At 46.5% G+C, this 17,933-nt stretch overlaps 2 protein-coding genes across 8 annotated transcripts in view; one reads left to right on the top strand and one right to left on the bottom strand.

Annotated features, from left to right (window-relative positions):
• LOC119187166 (uncharacterized) overlaps positions 1-17,933 on the top strand; it is a 395,971-nt gene that overhangs the window by 19,289 nt on the left and 358,749 nt on the right. The window lies entirely within an intron of this gene.
• LOC119165830 (uncharacterized) lies at positions 8,591-11,543 on the bottom strand. The gene is made up of 2 exons (XM_037417863.2): positions 10,781-11,543; positions 8,591-9,218 (listed from the first exon to the last, which is right to left on the bottom strand). The coding sequence occupies exons 1-2, from the start codon at positions 11,541-11,543 to the stop codon at positions 9,202-9,204; spliced, it is 780 nt and encodes a 259-aa protein (XP_037273760.2). The 3' UTR covers positions 8,591-9,201.

Here is a 17,933-nt window from a genome sequence, read left to right as displayed (position 1 = left end):
TACATGTAGAAATATCGATATCGAAGAACGGGGATAGAAAGACGAAATAGATGCAGAAGGGAAGACGACTTGTAGCAGAAGAACGAATAATAGATAAATGTCACAATGTTCACGGTAAATCACCGCTTTGGCTCACGCTATCAACATTGCTAAACAAGATTAGTAAAAAACAGATTTTTAACTTTACAGAAACTTCATTTGAAGAACTACCAAGATGGCTTGCCGCAATATCCTTACCATGAACTCGCCTTCGAAACATCGTCGCCTATTTGTTTTCTTTTTCGTTGTTCATGAGAGAAAAAAGTTTTCGAGTTTCTTGAGGCTGTCTACGCAATCAACCTAAATTCCGCATTGTAGCCTCAGACAGAGTGTGATTTGTAATGGACTGGAGCATTGAACGACCCACTCTTAAGCAATTTGCATTGTGTGACACCTGGTTGTTCCTTTGCTGCTCTAACACGCTTTATCACTCACACTAATGCATTTCCTTTCCCGACGTCAATCCTGCCTAAGGCCAGTTTGCAAACGAGGCCCACGCATCATGTGGCTGAGTGGTACGAATACTGGGCTGGCACGCAGGAGACCCGCGTTCTAATCTAGCCGTGTTTTAGGATCGAAGCTACTTAAGGCGTGGGCTGAGCATCCCGTCGTAATAGTGCGTAGCCACCTCTCGGTAGTTCTTGAACCGGTCGTAGAGGGCGGTACATTTACCTATAACGAAATGCATATACGCTGAAAAGGGCAAATCGTACGCTATTGGAGGGTGTTACTTGTAGTTTAATAAATAATAAAAATGACAGCATACCCATGGAGTGAATGATGATGAGTGCGGTGAAGCGTCCGTCGGTCCGTTTGTTCTCGTGTCCGTCTATCCGTGCGTCCATTCGTCCATCCATCCATCTCTACGTTCGTCCATGCGTCAGACAGTTCGCCGATACGTGCGCCCGTTCCTGCGTTCGTCCATACGTTCGTCCGTCCGTGCGTTTATCCGTTCATTCGTGCGTTCGTCCATTCGTGCATCTGTCCGTCCGTGCGTCCGTCCCTGCAATTGTCGACGCGTTCATCCGTCCGCGCGTCCATTCGTCCGTCCGTACGTCAAACAAACAGACAGACGACGGACGGACGTGGCCAGTGGCTGATTCACGTTTTGCCAATAAAAAGTATGATACGGGAGAGGCGGTGGTGGCTCGCGCTCGAAGGCGGAACCCCGATGTGCGAGCGCACGAGAAAATAGGAATGATGTCATACGAAGACGTTGGCAATGACGTGTTCGTCGGCTGTGCCGCGCGCTACGGGGCGCAGTGTAGTAAAATAAAAGCCGATGGATATGGCTGCAGAGCGGAGTGCGCGCAAGGCGGTGGCAGCTCGCGCTCGAAGGTGGAGCCCCGATGTGGGAGCGCGCGAGGCAGTAGCGTGCCGTGAAGCTGCGTGGCGGCGCCGAGAAGATTCCGGCGTACGAGAACGGGAGGCCGAAGCGGCACGGCAGCGGCGTAGGGACGCAGCTTCACCCCACCCTCCATCATTCACTCCGTGGTTGCGCAGTCATTTTTTTTTAAAGACGATAGTCTTTCTTGGGGACCGCCCCGCCGCCGTGGTCTAGTGGCTAAGGAACTCCGCTGCTGACCCGCAGGGCGCGGGTTCGAATCCCGGCTGCGGCGGCTGCATTCGCGATGGAGACGGAAATGTTGTAGGCCCGTGTGCTCAGATTTGGGTGCTCGTTAAAGAACCCCAGGTGGTCGAAATCTCCGGAGCCCTCCACTACGGCGTCTCTCATAATCAAATGGTGGCTTTGGGACGTTAAACCCCACATATCAATCAATTTCTTGGGGACCTTCGACGCAAAAATTTATGTCTGTTGGTCGTTACATTTGTCTGTTTGTCCACTCTTAACGGCATCGGGTACTTGGAACGGCCGACCCCATCCGCAGCGCCCACCATCGTTGCTCAAGGTTTAGCGTTTATAGTTGTGCAATTGCCAATTGCGCATATCTGGGGCACCATAACATCACGTAAGTATTCTGCATGTGCGCCTTTTACTAAAAAAGGCATACACAAGTAATTTAAAGGACCACAGCGCTTATCACGCTGCACTGGCCATGCCACGCTTGCACGAAAAGGCGAGTGTTTCCAACGCTTTGCTAAGACTAGACGGTAGACGGTGGTGACACCTACCCGTCGCATTGCGTTCTACACTTTATCACCTCTGAGACGGGCGCACACACCCGTCTCAAAGCCACGCGCTATTTTTCAAAAAAGAAAAAAACTACCAGATGGCGATTATGTCTCACGTGTGATGTGACTTGATGCGCTCGTTCGCCTCCGCTGAACGCCCGAGGCACTTTAACGCAGTGCCTCCAGAATACCTTTCACTGAATTTCTTACGCAGAACATCAAATAAATGTTTTGTTCACTCTCTCCACACGCAAGACTATCATCTTTGGATGACATTTACACATAACATGCAGATACGGGGTCAATTTTTTATTTACGAAGTTTTTTTGTTTTTTTTCTGTGATAGTGTTTATGGGCTGCGGCGCCGCACAACTCCGGTGCCGCACGCGGCTCTTGTTTTGATCTCATAACAGCTTTCGCTGTAAAATTTAAAAAGAAGACAACATTGTGGAAACAAATATTTGTTTGAATAAATAAATTAAAAAAACAGGCAAGATGCCCTTATGCAGTGTGCGAGATAGGTATTGATTTTTTACATAAAGTGACTAGACGGCTATTTTCAGCCACCGTGCTTCAAAGCAGATGTCAATAGATGTTCGCATCGGTGGGCCATTCGGGGAATAATTGCAAATCAATTTTACAGAGCAGATGTGAGACAAGAAGCTTGCTGCGTGTAGTAAATAGGAAATTATTATTATGGACCGGCAATGGCTTTATCACCACCCGATGGCACTGTACAGAGGGGTAACAATACAACCAGAAACGCCCGACACCTAATAGTGTTACATAGCACAGCAGAACAAGGGTCGAGCGAGATAGAGATGAGAGGGTAAAGGCCTAACCAACCATGGACCAGTTAGTTGCACGCCAGATCTGCTGTTACCCAGCCTTGCACGACTCGGTGCAAGCACATGTGTGTTGAAGGAGTTTGTGTACAAGGTTCAGATGGGTGAGTGGTCGTCGAAGAGAGGACATCGCGGACCGGACAAACATCTGGCGCGAAGTCCACCGAGCGACTCTAGACATTTTGCTGACCGATTTTCTTGCCGAGATTTCACGGCACTTCAGCCGCTGCGTGAAGTGCTGTATAGGAGAAGGTAAAGGGTCAATAAGCACTCGCATCGCCTTCGTCTATCGTAAGGTCTTTTGTCCGCATTGGTGATCGCATCAGCAAGAGACGCTGTTGAGTGGGCGAACAGAACCGAGTTTTGCAGCAAAAGCTGTTATGAGATCACGAGTTTCACGTGCGCCGTGACTGTTCACCGCAGGTGTCCGTAATCACTATTGCGTGACATGAGGAAAAAAAAAAGATATGTGAAGAAAAGCACAAACTAAACGATAGAGATTCGAACCTGGATCGTCTGATTGCAAGCCCAGTGTTCTACCACTGAGCCCTGCCGGCTTTTTTTCTTTAATACGTGAATTCTACACCTAAATAATTGTGAGCTACACAAACCCGTTTGTTATTCCCTATTGTAGATAAAACCTGCTTGTAATGAACACTGAACTATAAAAAATATCGGTTATGGCAAAATAAGATCTTTGGGTGGTAACGCTTCCCTTAGATAACACCTATGTTTTTTTATAACGAAAACAAAAACGCGAGAGTTTCCACATTATTAGCTGTAACGAAGAAATCTTTAGAAAGCCTTAAGTAGAATTGCGCATGTTAAAAGAAATACGTAGCTTATTACGATCACAATTGCTTAAAAAGTTTATTACAGTGGTCAATTACATCCCCCAACAGTATTAGACAATAACAAAGTGTAATTCATTACTTCTGCGTTACCTTGTTTTATATATTAATGCCATGACACAACGTGAGTTTGTTTTTAACTCTCACGGTTCTTTCGGTTCACTCTAACCATGTAACCACGTAACTCTAAATTTTATCGTTTACTCTTACGGCTTGCATGCCCCGCCGCGGTGGTCTAGTGGCTAAGGTAGTCAGTCGGCTGCTGACCCGCATGTCGCGGGTTCGAATCCCGGCTGCGGCAGCTGCATTTCCGATGGAGGCGGAAACGTTGTAGTCCCGTGTACTCAGATTTGGGTGCACGTTAAAGAACCCCAGGTGGTCGAAATTTCCGGAGCCCTCCACTACGGTGTCTCTCATAATCTTATGGTGGTTTTGGGACGTTGAACCCCACATATCAATCAATCTTACGGCTTGCGTGGTGGAGAAACGACTGGAGCGTTGCGTCGAGGCTTGGATACTTTCAGCGGATTCTTCCACTGCCTTGTATCGCATGACAATTGTTCGCGATAAACTTATATTTCACTACGTTTTCTGCTTTTGCGGACGCGCAAGCGGATATAGCGGCGTGTAGTAGAGTAGTAGAAAAAAAATGAAAAATTCTGACTGTATGAAGCCTTAGGGCTGACATTTCACGTTCTTTTTAAATAAATAGGGCGCGAGGAGTTGATAGTGCCTGTAGGAAGGGTAGTGAAAAAGAGAGACACTACTTTGGTCTTTGAACTCAGTGTTGTTTAGGGGCTCTTTAAGAGTGTAGTTGAAGGCGGCGGTCGCGAGCCTCGAGAAGCTGATTCCAGTCAAGCTGATATACTACGAGCCAGTAATCAGCTGTGCAACGCTCTTGGACGTACCCAGACCTTGGATTGTCTTCCGCCGCCGTCAGGATTGTGGGTGGGCGTATAATCGAGCCGTTGTTTTATCGTTCTACAATATGAACTAATGCGTAACAGGGTTTGCGATCATTGCATACGCTCTTGGGCACCGAGAACTTCAATACACCTCATATTATTCTGATGCTTCGAATCTCGTTTCGGTTTCATAAAAGCTGCGAGTGCGTGATTTTTATTTCTTCAGTGAAGATTACCGTGGTATATCTTTAGCGAAAGCACGTGATTACTTGAGCTTTCAAACAGCTACAGCGCTGATGGTTGGTTATCTCTTGTAGATATAACGCGGCTCGCACCTAACACGTGCGTCGCATATTTTGAGATGCTGGCCCATTAATGCGTAAGAATTGTACGCTGCATGAAGCGAAAAATAGGACCAGCTTCGGTTGATTCTCAGTGGCCACAAAACCCATGTCACCAGACAATTGCGCAACGTTTCAATCCTAAATAAGATAGACTTCAGCCACCATCGTAAAAAATTGACTTTGCCCTCTTCGAAAATTCAACTTATTCATGCTAAAGCCAATCGGGCTAACCTTAAACTGCAATAGCCGAAATAAAGAAATTCAGTTGACCCGGTTTAGAGCCAACCAGCGCACTTCCGAAATTGAATATATCTTCGACAATTACAGCTAATGCATACTGGAGTGCTCTCGCGCGCCATTTTGTGAAGTAATCGTAGCATCTGTCCATCTCGATGTGCACTGGTTCGATTGTCAGCATATTGCTAGCGCCTCTATGAGAAGCGCAGTTTCTAATGCCAAGAAGTTAAATACGACGGCGCTTACGTTAGACTTGTGCGTACGCTGTTTGACTGTGTGGCGCATTAAAGCTTCTGTGACATGTAAGAGTTTTCTGGTGTTTAGAGTATATTATTTTGTAAAGACGATAGTCTTTCTTGGGGACCTTCCACGCAAAAACTTTGGTCTGTCTGTCTGTACATTTGTCTGTTTGTCCGCCGTTACCGCGAACCGAGTACTTTAAACAGCACCCGCCGATACCCCGAATGGTCGACCCCATATGCAGCACCCACCGATGTTGCTCAAGAATCATCGTGCATACGGGCTAACCTTAAACTGCAATAGTTAGCCGAAATAAAGAAATTCAGTTGACCCGGTTCAGAGCCAACCAGCGCACTTCCGAAATTGAATATATCTTCGACAATTACAGCTAATGCATACTGGAGTGCTCTCGGGCGCCATTTTGTGAAGTAATCGTAGCATCTGTCCATCTCGTTGTGCACTGGTTCGATTGTCAGCATATTGCTAGCGCCTCTATGAGAAGCGCGGTTTCTGGTGCCAAGAAGTTAAATACGACGGCGCTTACGCTATAGACTTGTGCGTACGCTGTTTGACTGTGTGGCGCATTAAAGCTTCTGTGACATGTAACAGTTTTCTGGTGTTTAGAGTATATTATTTTGTAAAGACGATAGTCTTTCTTGGGGACCTTCCACGCAAAAACTTTGGTCTGTCTGTCTGTACATTTGTCTGTTTGTCCGCCGTTACCACGAACCGGTACTCTAAACAGCACCAGCCGATACCCCGAACAGTCGACCCTATATGCAGCACCCACCGATGTTGCTCAAGAATCATCGTGCATACGTGTGCGAGTGTCTATTAAAAAGCAATTATTGCGCATATCTGAGGCACCATAGCAACACATATATATTTTGCATGTTCGTAATTTACTAGAAATTGCATACATAAGTAACTTTAAGGACCGTAGTGCTTATCACACTTCGCTGACCGTGCAACGCTTGCAAGGAAAGGGGAGTGTTTCCAACGCTTTGCTACGACGAGACGGTGGTGGCACCTACCCGTCGCCTTGCGTTCTACACCTTATCACCTCTGAGACGGGCGCGCACACTCGTCTCAGGGCCACGTGCTTTGTTTTCGAAAAGAACTGCCAGATGGCGCTTATGTCTCACGTGTTACGTGACTTGATGCGTTCGTTCGCCTCCGCTGCACACTCGAGGCACTCTAATGCCTAGTTCACACTGAAACATCCACTTTCTACAGCGACCGAAATTCCCCTGCCGCCGAAACGCAGCGTCGTTCGCACTGGACGCGTCCCGCGCCGCCGAATATGCCATCTACTACGGGGCTAACGCGGGATGGATGCGCTGTCACCCGGTTGTTGTCGCGGCTCGCAAACGCTACTACGCTATCTGGTGGTGTATACTTCGACGATTCTCGTACGCAAGAAGCAAGAAAAGACAGTACTGCTTACTTTGCTGGCAAGTGGCTGTCTTGTAATGCACGAAGAGCAGAAAAATCACCGACGCCAGCGGCGTTGGTGGGTTCGTTTTGTTCTGCAAGACCGCAACAAGCTCGGTCACGCCAACAGCAAGTTCGGTCACCTCTTTCACGATATACGGAGGCGAAGTAGGCACAGAGTAGGTTAAACTCCCATTGGTTTCAACATTCATTTACGTGCACTGCAGCATAACAAGTGAGTAGGGCTTGGCCGCCATTTTTCAAAATTCCTTGACTAGCTTTCCTATTGGTCCGCGGTGACCGATTCAGTGGCAGACGCCGCAAAAATCGGTCCGAGAGCGATCGGCGCGGAGAGGGCCCTTTCGGCGGATCTCGCCGCCGCCGAACCGGATTCGGAGCACTTTCGGCGGCCGGAATGCTCAGTGTGAACGCGGCCTGACGCAGCGCCTCCGGAATACCATTCACCAATTTTCTTGCGCAGAACATCAAACATATGTTTTGTTCAGTCTCTCCACACGCAAGACTATCGTCTTTCGACGACATTTGCAGATTACATGCAGATACGGGGCCAATTTTTAAAATACAACTTCGTGTTTTCAACGACGCGGAAGACAGCCCGATTGCATGACCAAGTGATCACTTTCAAGGGATTCTACATGCGAGGTCACAAGTCCACGTGAAGGTGTCACGTTACAATGACGTGTAACGTGTTCGTGCACGTGCAAATAGACTACGCGAAATTCAAACGCAGTTCCTATGGCAGTGACCATCTGGTTCGCTTTACGCCACGGGTTCATATCTGTCGTATTTAGAAGAATATTAGCTACGGCGTCGAAGTACATTAACCTGAATTGCTTGTCTGAAGAATAAGCTCTTATATACAAAACATGAGACAACCGATGCTTATACTAGGCTATCACTCCCTTTTGCACTTGTGTTTGGTACGAGCACTGCACACGCAATGTAGTTGCGATGTGGCATTCATACTCACCATGGCATAAGGTCTCCTTACGCTTCCGTTTTCTTCAAAACCACACCGAAAGCTGTGTTTTGGCGACAATGCTTCCGTGCACACGGAATTTTCAAGCAAAGCTTTCTTGTCTTACCCTACTGTTCTTACTCGACCGAGACGCTGCATGTTTGCAAGCAATCGGTGCACACACCATGGATAGTGCTCACGAATATATTAGACTGCACGCCAATTTTTACATCAAATTTCTTAGAAAGAACTTGATTATCTGCAAGGGAAAAATACCGGAGAGGTGGGGATTTTCTTACTTGCGCGATGGCCGAGCCCATCTTATGCTCATTGTTTTTAGGGGATATTTTTATCGTTAATAACAACCAAACCGAGTTAGACAACGAACATGTGATTTAAGGTTCGTCTGCAGTTTTTTGCGGGCGTTATTTCAAGAAAATATGCAAATGCGTAAGGGCATGGCAGTGAAGAGAAAAGTTGACTCGCTTGGCACTTGACTGGTTTCCAGGGTCCTGCTTTATAGCCCTAAATTTTCACAGTGTATTTTTATGCAGTGTGAATAAATAGTCGGGAATGGAACGAATGGCAACATAATTTTTCTTTATTTTACCGTCAATAAATAAAAAAAAGACCCTTGGTATTGTGCTTCCAACGTCGTCACATTTCAGCCGCCTATCTCGGCGACCACGTCATGAACACCCTGGTTCAAGCAAATAAGATGTTTTCAAGTCAGTAATTCAGTCAGGTCTGCAGCACAGTCTCGTAGGTAGGTCTTCGAAGAACGCCTTCATCATCAAATGGCCGGGGAGAGAGATAAATGCCTTTGCTATTTCTAATACCTGGCGTCCATGGTATTTCGAATGCACGGCTCTGTGTTGCGCTACCTCGGTCTCGCAACAGGTCCGCTCATTCGCGGCCCGGGGTCGTAATCTCTTGACGCCGCATGCCTTTAGTCTTGTGTGAAAACAGTTGGCGTAGCTCCGGAGTTCTTCCGATGCGTGTTGGAGCCTCGACTATACCGTTCTTGCATTCGGGACAGAAAGGCTTCTTTCATGCACTATCCACGAGTTTGGCAGACGTTCTGTGTTTTCAGGGTGGACCATCTTGTAGAGAAACTACACGTGAGGCGTAGCTTTCGTGCTCCGTGCCAGCGACTTTCAAGTGTATTTAAGAGGAAACGTGCCATTTGAACTTCTATGAAGCAGTTTCACCTAGAAAGACAGAAGAAAGCAATTAGCGTGAACATCCATAATCAGTTTAGAAATAAGCAGAGAGACAATAGGCGTGCGCATGGGGCAGCAATGAGGGCAGCCTCCCTCCCTGATCACCCAGTAGGAGTGGGGGGGGGGGGGTGGCACACGTTATACATTGACTTAATAGAGAGGAGGGAGGCTGTGACGAACCTTGCCGCCCCCCCCCCCCCGAAAAAGAACCCTGCGCATGCATAAGCAATGACTGCACTAATGGGAAACTGTTGCTATAAGTTGTTAAAACATTGAGAGAAAAGAGCAGAAACAAAGGCGACCTTTCCCCCCGTCTACCAAAAAAACAAAACCACTTCAAAGAGACTCATATAGGTAGTTATGAAGTAAGAGTACAAGTACGCATTCAAACAGCCATGACTATAAAGCTGCCTGAAATTAGCCCGAACGAATGAAAATTCTTTAGCAGACAAAGCTACAGATAGTGCGTTTCCACAATGTGTCCAGCCATGTTTACTATCTCGGCGTTGCTTCTTTTTCTATGGTATTGCTTTACTTCTGCCAATCGCCTTATGTCCCCTCAATTGTGACTGAAACACCACCTCGTTGTTTGATTGTGAAAACAAGAAAAAACATTCATCGCTTAGCGAACATTATTGCCGAGTCGCTGAACCAATTATAGAGGCATATGGCAGCGTGGTTCACGAAATAATTGCCTTAGGTGAATTGCGTGTACGACATGGTCAAACACAGAGAATAGCGGGCTTTACTAGGGTACCCACAGAAGGTGTCTGCCTATGAGTGGTAAAAAAAAAGTAACCACAACTGTCATTGGCCACGTATCGAATGGAGCGTTTCGTGCCGAAAGAACTACGTGCTTAAACGGTAAGTCGTACAGAGGAGAACCCAATTCCGTTACGTTGTAGCGATGCCTCTTGTGACGCAAACGAATTTTCATGAGTTTGCACTCCCTGTCAGTGGTCAAAGCGATGGTCTGTCCCCATTATCAGCGGTCGAAGCAGACCATGAGTGGTGGGTGCTGATCGAGACCAGTACCAGAATTCGACACAAGGCATGGCTACAAAGTGCCAGTTCTGAAATAACCGTTTACCACTTATTTGCGCACCTACATAGGATAGTACTTTCAACAGCACACAGCTCGCTACGCAGACGGCAGTAACATTGCGCGCTTCGGTGACTCGGCTACATATGCTCACGCGTGTACGCTGTAAGACGTACACTCGTGCTGTCTATAAACACAATAAGAAATTTTTGAATTGTGCGGTATATTCCGGCGTCCGTGACGTTTTCAATGATGGAGGAGTGTTCACCCTAAATTTCAACGACCCCGCTTATTGCCTCCGTCGAAATTCCTACCGCGTGGCTGGAAAGTGAACTCGTCAGCTGGTCGAAGAAATCTACAGCTGCTAAGTATCCACGGAGGACGCGAGGGACTGACGAGACTCACCTAAGTACAAGGTGGGCTTCAGTGACGTTATAACACTAAAAATTTGGGCCGACGAAAGCTTGGCTGTTGAAGGTAATCTCTAGAAAAGTTGAACGTATCTCACCTTGACTATGCATGGCCAAGCTGTGATCCACTGCTCGCTGCTGCGGATCGGGTTGCGCCAAGAACCGCTCTGTAATACTTCGGTTTCTTTCTAGCAGAAAGGAGTGTGTACCACCGCCTCGGACGCCAGCACAAAACGCGGCGTCCAGGTCTGCGTGGAGGCCCACGAGCAGTTGGACGCTTTCCCCGAAAAGGGCGACGTGGATGGCGGTCGCGAGCCTTCGCTGTTCCTCACCTGTCCTGGCGTACGCTGCCGCGAAGCGCTTGCCGCTCCACAGCACCAAGAACATCACCGCGTACTCCCGCGGGCTCGGATTCGGGTACTTGCTGATGAGGCAGACGTAGTACGTCCCGCAGAAACTCCTCACACTGAGCGTCGACGGCAGTCGATCGGATCGCAGTGCTTTCGTCACGGCCGCCAAGAACGTAGCGCAGTCGGCGTGCAGCGCCGAAGTGCCGAAGCGAAGGAGAAGCCAGGGACGAATCTTTCGCCTGGGCAGCATCCAACAGTAGAGCCAAGCGGCACGCTCCAGGCGTAGGAACACGGTGTAGGACGCTTCAAGAACGCGTTGGATTTCCCGGAAGGCCTTTTTCGGCTTCAGAAATCCCAGCCGCGGAATCCAGGCCACGTTCTCATCGTCCAAGCTTCGATGATCGTACGAGGAAAGTCTTTCAACATGGACGAGCAGCTCGTCGAGGACACTTTTTGCCAAGCTTGTAGAGGGCAGAAACGGCCCCGGAGAATCCGTGTCGTTACCTTGCATCTGGTTCGATTAGTCGTCGAGTGGTAGCGTGAAACGAGACCGCAAGTGGTATACCAGCTTGCGAAGTGGCGGTCGAAGACGAATTCAGCCGTGGCGGTGCCTGACCAAGTATGCTTGAGATGTTAGCCTGCTTTATTTAGCGTTACCGCCGAGGCAGCAACCAGTCTTAAAGCACACTAGTATTACCTACGACGACGAGAGTATTCAGCGCAGCGATGCGGATGATTAGGTCAACGTAATCTCGGTCCCCATAGCGTTGCAAAACCGGAAACATAGTCTTAATTCAGACACGCAGGCGTCGAGCAAGCACCGTGCGTTAAACGTTCTTTGAAATCAAGATTAGGTGTATTAATAAATGTCGTTAAAGCACAAGTCATGGAATGCATATCTTCAAGATTGCGATATCAGCACCACCGAAGAAACTTTCCCGGCCTTTCAGTGATCACTCTATAACGCATACGCAGAAATAGTGTCTTCTAAGTTGGGCCAAAATAAGGAAATAAAATTATTTTGCTTTCAGGTAAAATGAAGGCGCTTAAGGTTAAGGATCTACCCCTATAATGTTGCGTGTATCTGAAAAGAAGATTTAATTAAAGTTTGTGGTTTGACACAGAGAGAAAAGTGTCAAAAATGTGCGGGCTACTCGCCAAGGCTTTCGTTATCCGTAACTGTTCTGTAGCTACGCTGGCGCCGAAAAAAAAAAAGCCACCGAGCACCTGTATCAGTACAGGTGAACAGTGATTCGTTGGGTCAGCTAGCCACGCTCCCATAGTTGAATACGAAGCACTTGAAATCGTTAACCACTTATTCTAAACACAAAAATGGCGCTGGTATAGATGTCCAAAGGTGCAAAAGTTGAAGAAGAGAAGACAGCGGGAAGGACTTTCAAGCACGAAGTAACAAAATGTGCTTTCGAATTATCCCAGAAGGTGGGAACGAAAGTTAGGCTAGCCGTAAAGGCGACAAACTAATGTACGCCTTTTATCTCGCGTGTGCCGCTGACGGTAATCTCTATAAACATGCGCTTTGGAGTGAGGTGGTTACCAGTACCGCTTAGTTAGTTCTTGTTCGTGATCAATGCTTATCTCGTGTATCACGTGATTTATCTTTAGGAGCGACGCTCCTTAAGCCCGCACCCCGCCGTCGCAGCTGCCCGCCGCCTTTCTATAGAGTTGGGTCAGTTTCGCAGCTTACAATTGGCACTTGCTCTCCGAAGTGGAAGAGACAGCCGATGCAGGAACGCAGTTGCATCTATGTTTCGTGCGTTCGCAAATCACGCACGAGGTAGGGAGAACGGTAGCACGGATAAACGCATCCTAACCAGCTGCTTCTCGCGCACTGCAGCTCTCTGCGGCATGTGCGTCACCTCCGAGTTCACACCTGAGTCGTCGCGAGCGGGGCCGTGAATCTGCACTGTTTCTATTAAGATTGCTCTCTGTACCACCTTCAGGAAAGTCAGCAGTGGAATAAGGCTCATAGTTGATTGCGTCTCATATCTAAGGAGCATTGGGCATCGATTTTTATTTCACTCTCTATTTCGTGAGTGCGTAATTCTTCGTAATGTTTGGTGGTTGCATGCAGTGAATTTGTGGACAGGATGGTAAAATGAGCTTCTTAGTGGTGAAACATCGTGAAAACCTGCGGTGCACTAGAAAGACACTGACCAAGGAAGACGACTGCAGGATGCGCTCACTTCCAACAGAATGTTTATTTGACAGAGGCGGAGTGTATACGTTTGAAGCGTGTGCCTAGGCGTCGAGTGATCCGGCTCGGTTGCCAAAAGGAAAACAAATGAAAATGCAAGAACAAACAGGGGCGGAGAAGAATGATTAAAGTGCTTCAAATGCTGTACGGCGACACGTGCAGAACCACACTACTGCGTTCTCTTTATGAATGAAAACGCTTTTTCCATTATAGGCTTTCAAAGCAACGTCAAAGTCCCCACTACTCATATCGTAACTATGTACTATCCGCAGAACTCTTTTCGCTACAACACTACCACTCCCGTTCCTGCTCATGAGTTCAACTGTCGGATCGCATTTGTGGTGAGTCAAAATGTAGCAGCTGCTGAGTAGAAATGCTCCGCGCCGAATTAGATGCGCACGCCCGAACGTGTAATTGCCCCCGTTGCTGTCAGATCCGCCGGCAAAGCGCCTTTCCGCCATTGTCTATCTGTGACGCATAGCTCGACCACACCTTCGTCACGCCCATATTTGAGCTTGCCTTCCGTATGGAAGCTCTGCCTATGCGAACATCGCCCGCTTTGGCGATTTTCACTGCTTCACCCCCGTATTCACAAACACTCCTCGACTCGACGACCTTCACCCTTTACTTGACAGAGTTGGGCACTCCACCACAGCTCAAAAGGGCGCTGCGCTACTCAAGAATCGCAGCAGATTATCGCTGATATGCAGTGACTTGCCGTGCCTAGAGAGGGAGCTTCCATCAGGTTTTCTCATGTGAAGGTGAAGCGTTCAGTGAAGGGGCCTTCTAGGATACGGTGGTCAGTGATCTGACCTATTGCCTTAAGCCCGTATTCACAAACACTCCTCGCCTCAAACTCCAGAAATCCTTCAGATTTTTCGCGGTGCGAAAATCGCAATGCGAAAGAGCCTTCAAGGATTCCTTGAAGTCGAGTTTGAGTCGAGGAGCGTTTGTGAATACGGACCTTATTGCTTCCAATACCGATGGCTATGCAATTGACCAGTGAAGGTGCACAATGACAAGTCCTGCGGTGCCGACTTATATGCATACTCTTGTGTACGCTTGTAGCGCCTGTAATTAACGCTAGTCACAACACGTCTTCTATAAGTGTGTTTCCTGCTTCATTTCGACTAGCATTGTAAGCATCTCTCGCACTCCTAATGGAAAGAAGGAAATGGTATAGGTAAATGTGCTGATGAGTATGTAGCTGTGGCACTGTGCAAACGTACTTCCTCCATCCTCTCTCTTTTACATCTCTATACTCCCCTTTCCCATTCCCCGAGGGTAAGGTAACCAACCGCGCACGTGCCTGCTTAACCTCCCCACCTTCTCTCCTGTTTTTCTCCTCGACTTCCTTCTCTTGCACAACTCGTCCACCGAAGAGTTGATGCTTATCGTGGTGGACATTACCCATTTGCAAGAAAGCAGTCTGCTGAAAGCACTTACCTTCCGCCAATTAACGTCTTGCTTATACTGTCCTAGTGGGATAGTCAGGGTGAACAGAACAGAACGTATATTGGGGCTTAAAGAACACCGTAAATTAAATGCCTCAGCCTGCAACGCCGAGGTGTAACAAGCTTAATTCAATGGAAATAAAATGAATAGGGCTTGCGCCAAAGGGTTGATTTGGAGGATAGAAAGGACATAAGAGTGGAGGAAGAGAAGGGGGAAAAGGTGATGAAGAAAAGAGAAAAAGTGAAATACTATCTAGCGCCACCCCGGCCACGGGAACAGGCCGACTCAATCCGCGGGATTTATTTTCATTTTTCATTAAGATATGTGGTTTTACAATAATTTTGTTCTTGTGCCTTGTATCTTGACTAACAATTCTCCTTCTTGGGCTTCTCGGGTCTTGTGTGGGGATCTTCCTTCTCCTTCTTCTCGCCGGCTCCACGGGTTGACCTTTGTTCTCAATTATTCCTCCTGCTTGAGAAAAGACTATTAGTCACATGTTATTCACTCTTTTGAGATATCGTGTTTGTTCGCCGTATGGTTTCTCGACTTATTTTAAAGTCTTCTTAATTGTTTGTGTTCTGTGAACCTCCATATTTACTTGGAACTTTTGGAGTCTGGTTGGGTAGTGAATGAGGAATTGACTTGCTATTTATATACGTTGTCCTGTTACCTAACAGCTGTCACCGTCATGCGGTTTTGACCTAGACCTTTTCCGTCGTTGCTTTCTGCATTTATGTTATCAATGTTTCCCTTGTCCCCTTCTCCCTTTTTATTTTTATTCTTTTCCCTTCGTCTCTTGTGTAATAATATTTGCTTACCCGGGGATCTTGGTGGACCCAAAGCAATGTTAATTTCGGAGTCTATTTGGAAAGGTTGCTTTCTTACTGCGTCACCTCCTTAGAATCATCTTTATTCTATAACTCTAGTTATTGTTTTTTTGCTTTCTTAAATCTTATTTTAGTTTTGATGGTGGTACGCAATGGGTATGGGATGTCCGAATGCATCTTCCTTGCCAATTCTGTTATTTTCATTCTTGGTCGTGTCCATCCGTCATTCAAACATGCCAGCCGGGGGTGACTCCGCATCCTCCACTCCACTGTTCCTGGGTGGTTATTTTTTGAGGTCTAGGATTAAGAATCAGGAAGCCCTCATTGCGTGGAACTTAGCCACGCTTTATGGGGCCTATCGCATTTGATAGCTTGAGGCTGTGCCTTATGTCCAAACTTCAGAATGATTGTCCTTTGATTGTTCCTGGGTTTTGTGCTGACCTCTTCGATGTTTGCGTAGGTCTGGGATCAAAGGGTGGACCTAGGGTCCTCGATCTACCATCGACCTTCGCTTTGTAGAAATGATGGTTCGGGTATAGGATCATCGTTGGACGATTTATCCAGATCTACCATCGGCCCGATATATCTGAAAGTGGACTCGGCACTCATCTGATCCTTTTAGACTGATGGACCTGTGAGGTGGACTTGGTCCAGTGGTTCGGATGCACCGTTAAACCCTCCCAGCGACGAAATTGAATCACGGATTTGATTGTGTTAAAATTTCCCGATGTAGTGTATCTTTTGATCTCATTGAGTACCCTCGTTATAATTATGCCTGTAAAACTTTTTCGTTGATAATTTTAACTATGTCCTTTATGATTTCTATGCCCTCTAAGTCCCCAATGATATCCGGTTTGGCTTTGTTTGGATTAGTGTATTTCTTCTTCAGTGCGTTCTCTTGTTTTACTGTTTTACATGAGTCCAAGTAATGGTAAAATGTTTGAGCCTCTTCTCCGCGTATACATCGGTCGCTTCCGGTTATTTTGAACCTCTTGAAGTAGAAAGGAAACCTACCATGTCCGGTGACAGCCTGTGTTAGCCAATAATTAAGTGGGAAGGTTTTGGGGATAAGTTTGGTGTTTTTGATCCACCGATATGCGTATGAATGCTTCCCTTCCAGGTTCCAGTATTGGTACCATTGCTGTGAGCATTGTCTGCAAATTCCTGTTTAATGAAAGTTTTTGACATAGGGATATCATAATTCGTACCCTATTTAGTGGCCTCTTTGGCCAATTGATCCGCCAATTTGTTTCCTGAGATTCTCTTATGTGCTTTCGTATATACCAATGTTATTTTGAATTCTGCCAAGTGATTTATTAGTAATCTGATTTTGTGGATAAATGGGTTGGTGTTGTTTGGGTTCTTTAACGCTTCTAATGTTGATAAGCTATCCGTTACTATTTGATATTTATTTTGTTGTTCCATTCTACTTAATTCTTTTAATGCCTCTAATATGGCGACTGTTTCAGCTTCAAAGTTGTTGGAATATTCTGGCAGTTTCATCTGCTTATACTTTATGGCGTTACCACCACTGTCAATAATAACGTATGCTGCACCGCATTTGTTTTCCTGTTGCGACCCGTTAACACCAATTGTCTTAACGTAGTCATATTTTCTTTTCTTTGCTGGGTGTATTCTTGAACTGCGAATTTTGGTGGCTATTTCCTCCTTTCCGAATTCCTTATTCTCAAAGACGAATTTCCCGTCTGAGTTTAGGATATTAAATAATCTATTTTCTCTTTCTATCGTGAGATGTATAGGGGGAATGTTGCAGATAATATTTAATGATGCGTTGGAAACAGCGTAGGATGCCTTAGCTATTTTTGAAAGAGGGATCCTCTGGATCGCTTTGAGTTGCTTCACCTTTTCCGTATTCTTCTTGTTGCGTTTACATATTGGGGGGAAATATATTTGTGCGCCGTAAACTATCATTCTTTCTATGCTCCCAAAGTAAATTTGCCTTAAATGCTTGGGAGTCATACCCCAATCCGTCCCCGTGAATTTTCCTAATGCTGTAGTGATATTCTGAACCTTTTGCTTTCCTGCTTTAAGATGTGCAATGAATGACAATTTATTATCGAATATTACTCCTAAGATTTTGGTTTGTTGTACTCTTTTAATTGGGTTACCGTTTATTCTAATGACAGGTGGTCTGTTCCTATATGCGTTACCTAAATTAATAAACTCACATTTGTTATGGTTGAAAGTTAGCTCGTTTTGAATGCTCCAATTATGTATGATGTCCAGTGCTTTTGCTGCTTCCTGTTCTAGGATCATTCTGCTTCTCCCTCTTACTAAAATTGTCAAATCGTCAGCAAATGCTTGCAGACTGACATTCTCAGACATCTCCATTGCTAGGAGCTCCGAAGCAATAACGTTCCATAGGAACGGACTAAGTGGAGAA

Source organism: Rhipicephalus microplus, chromosome 8 (assembly GCF_043290135.1).
Source record: "Rhipicephalus microplus isolate Deutch F79 chromosome 8, USDA_Rmic, whole genome shotgun sequence".
Classification (NCBI taxonomy): domain Eukaryota; kingdom Metazoa; phylum Arthropoda; class Arachnida; order Ixodida; family Ixodidae; genus Rhipicephalus; species Rhipicephalus microplus.
The sequence above is the reverse complement of the archived record's forward strand: the minus strand, read 5'-3'. Positions and strand labels throughout refer to the sequence as shown.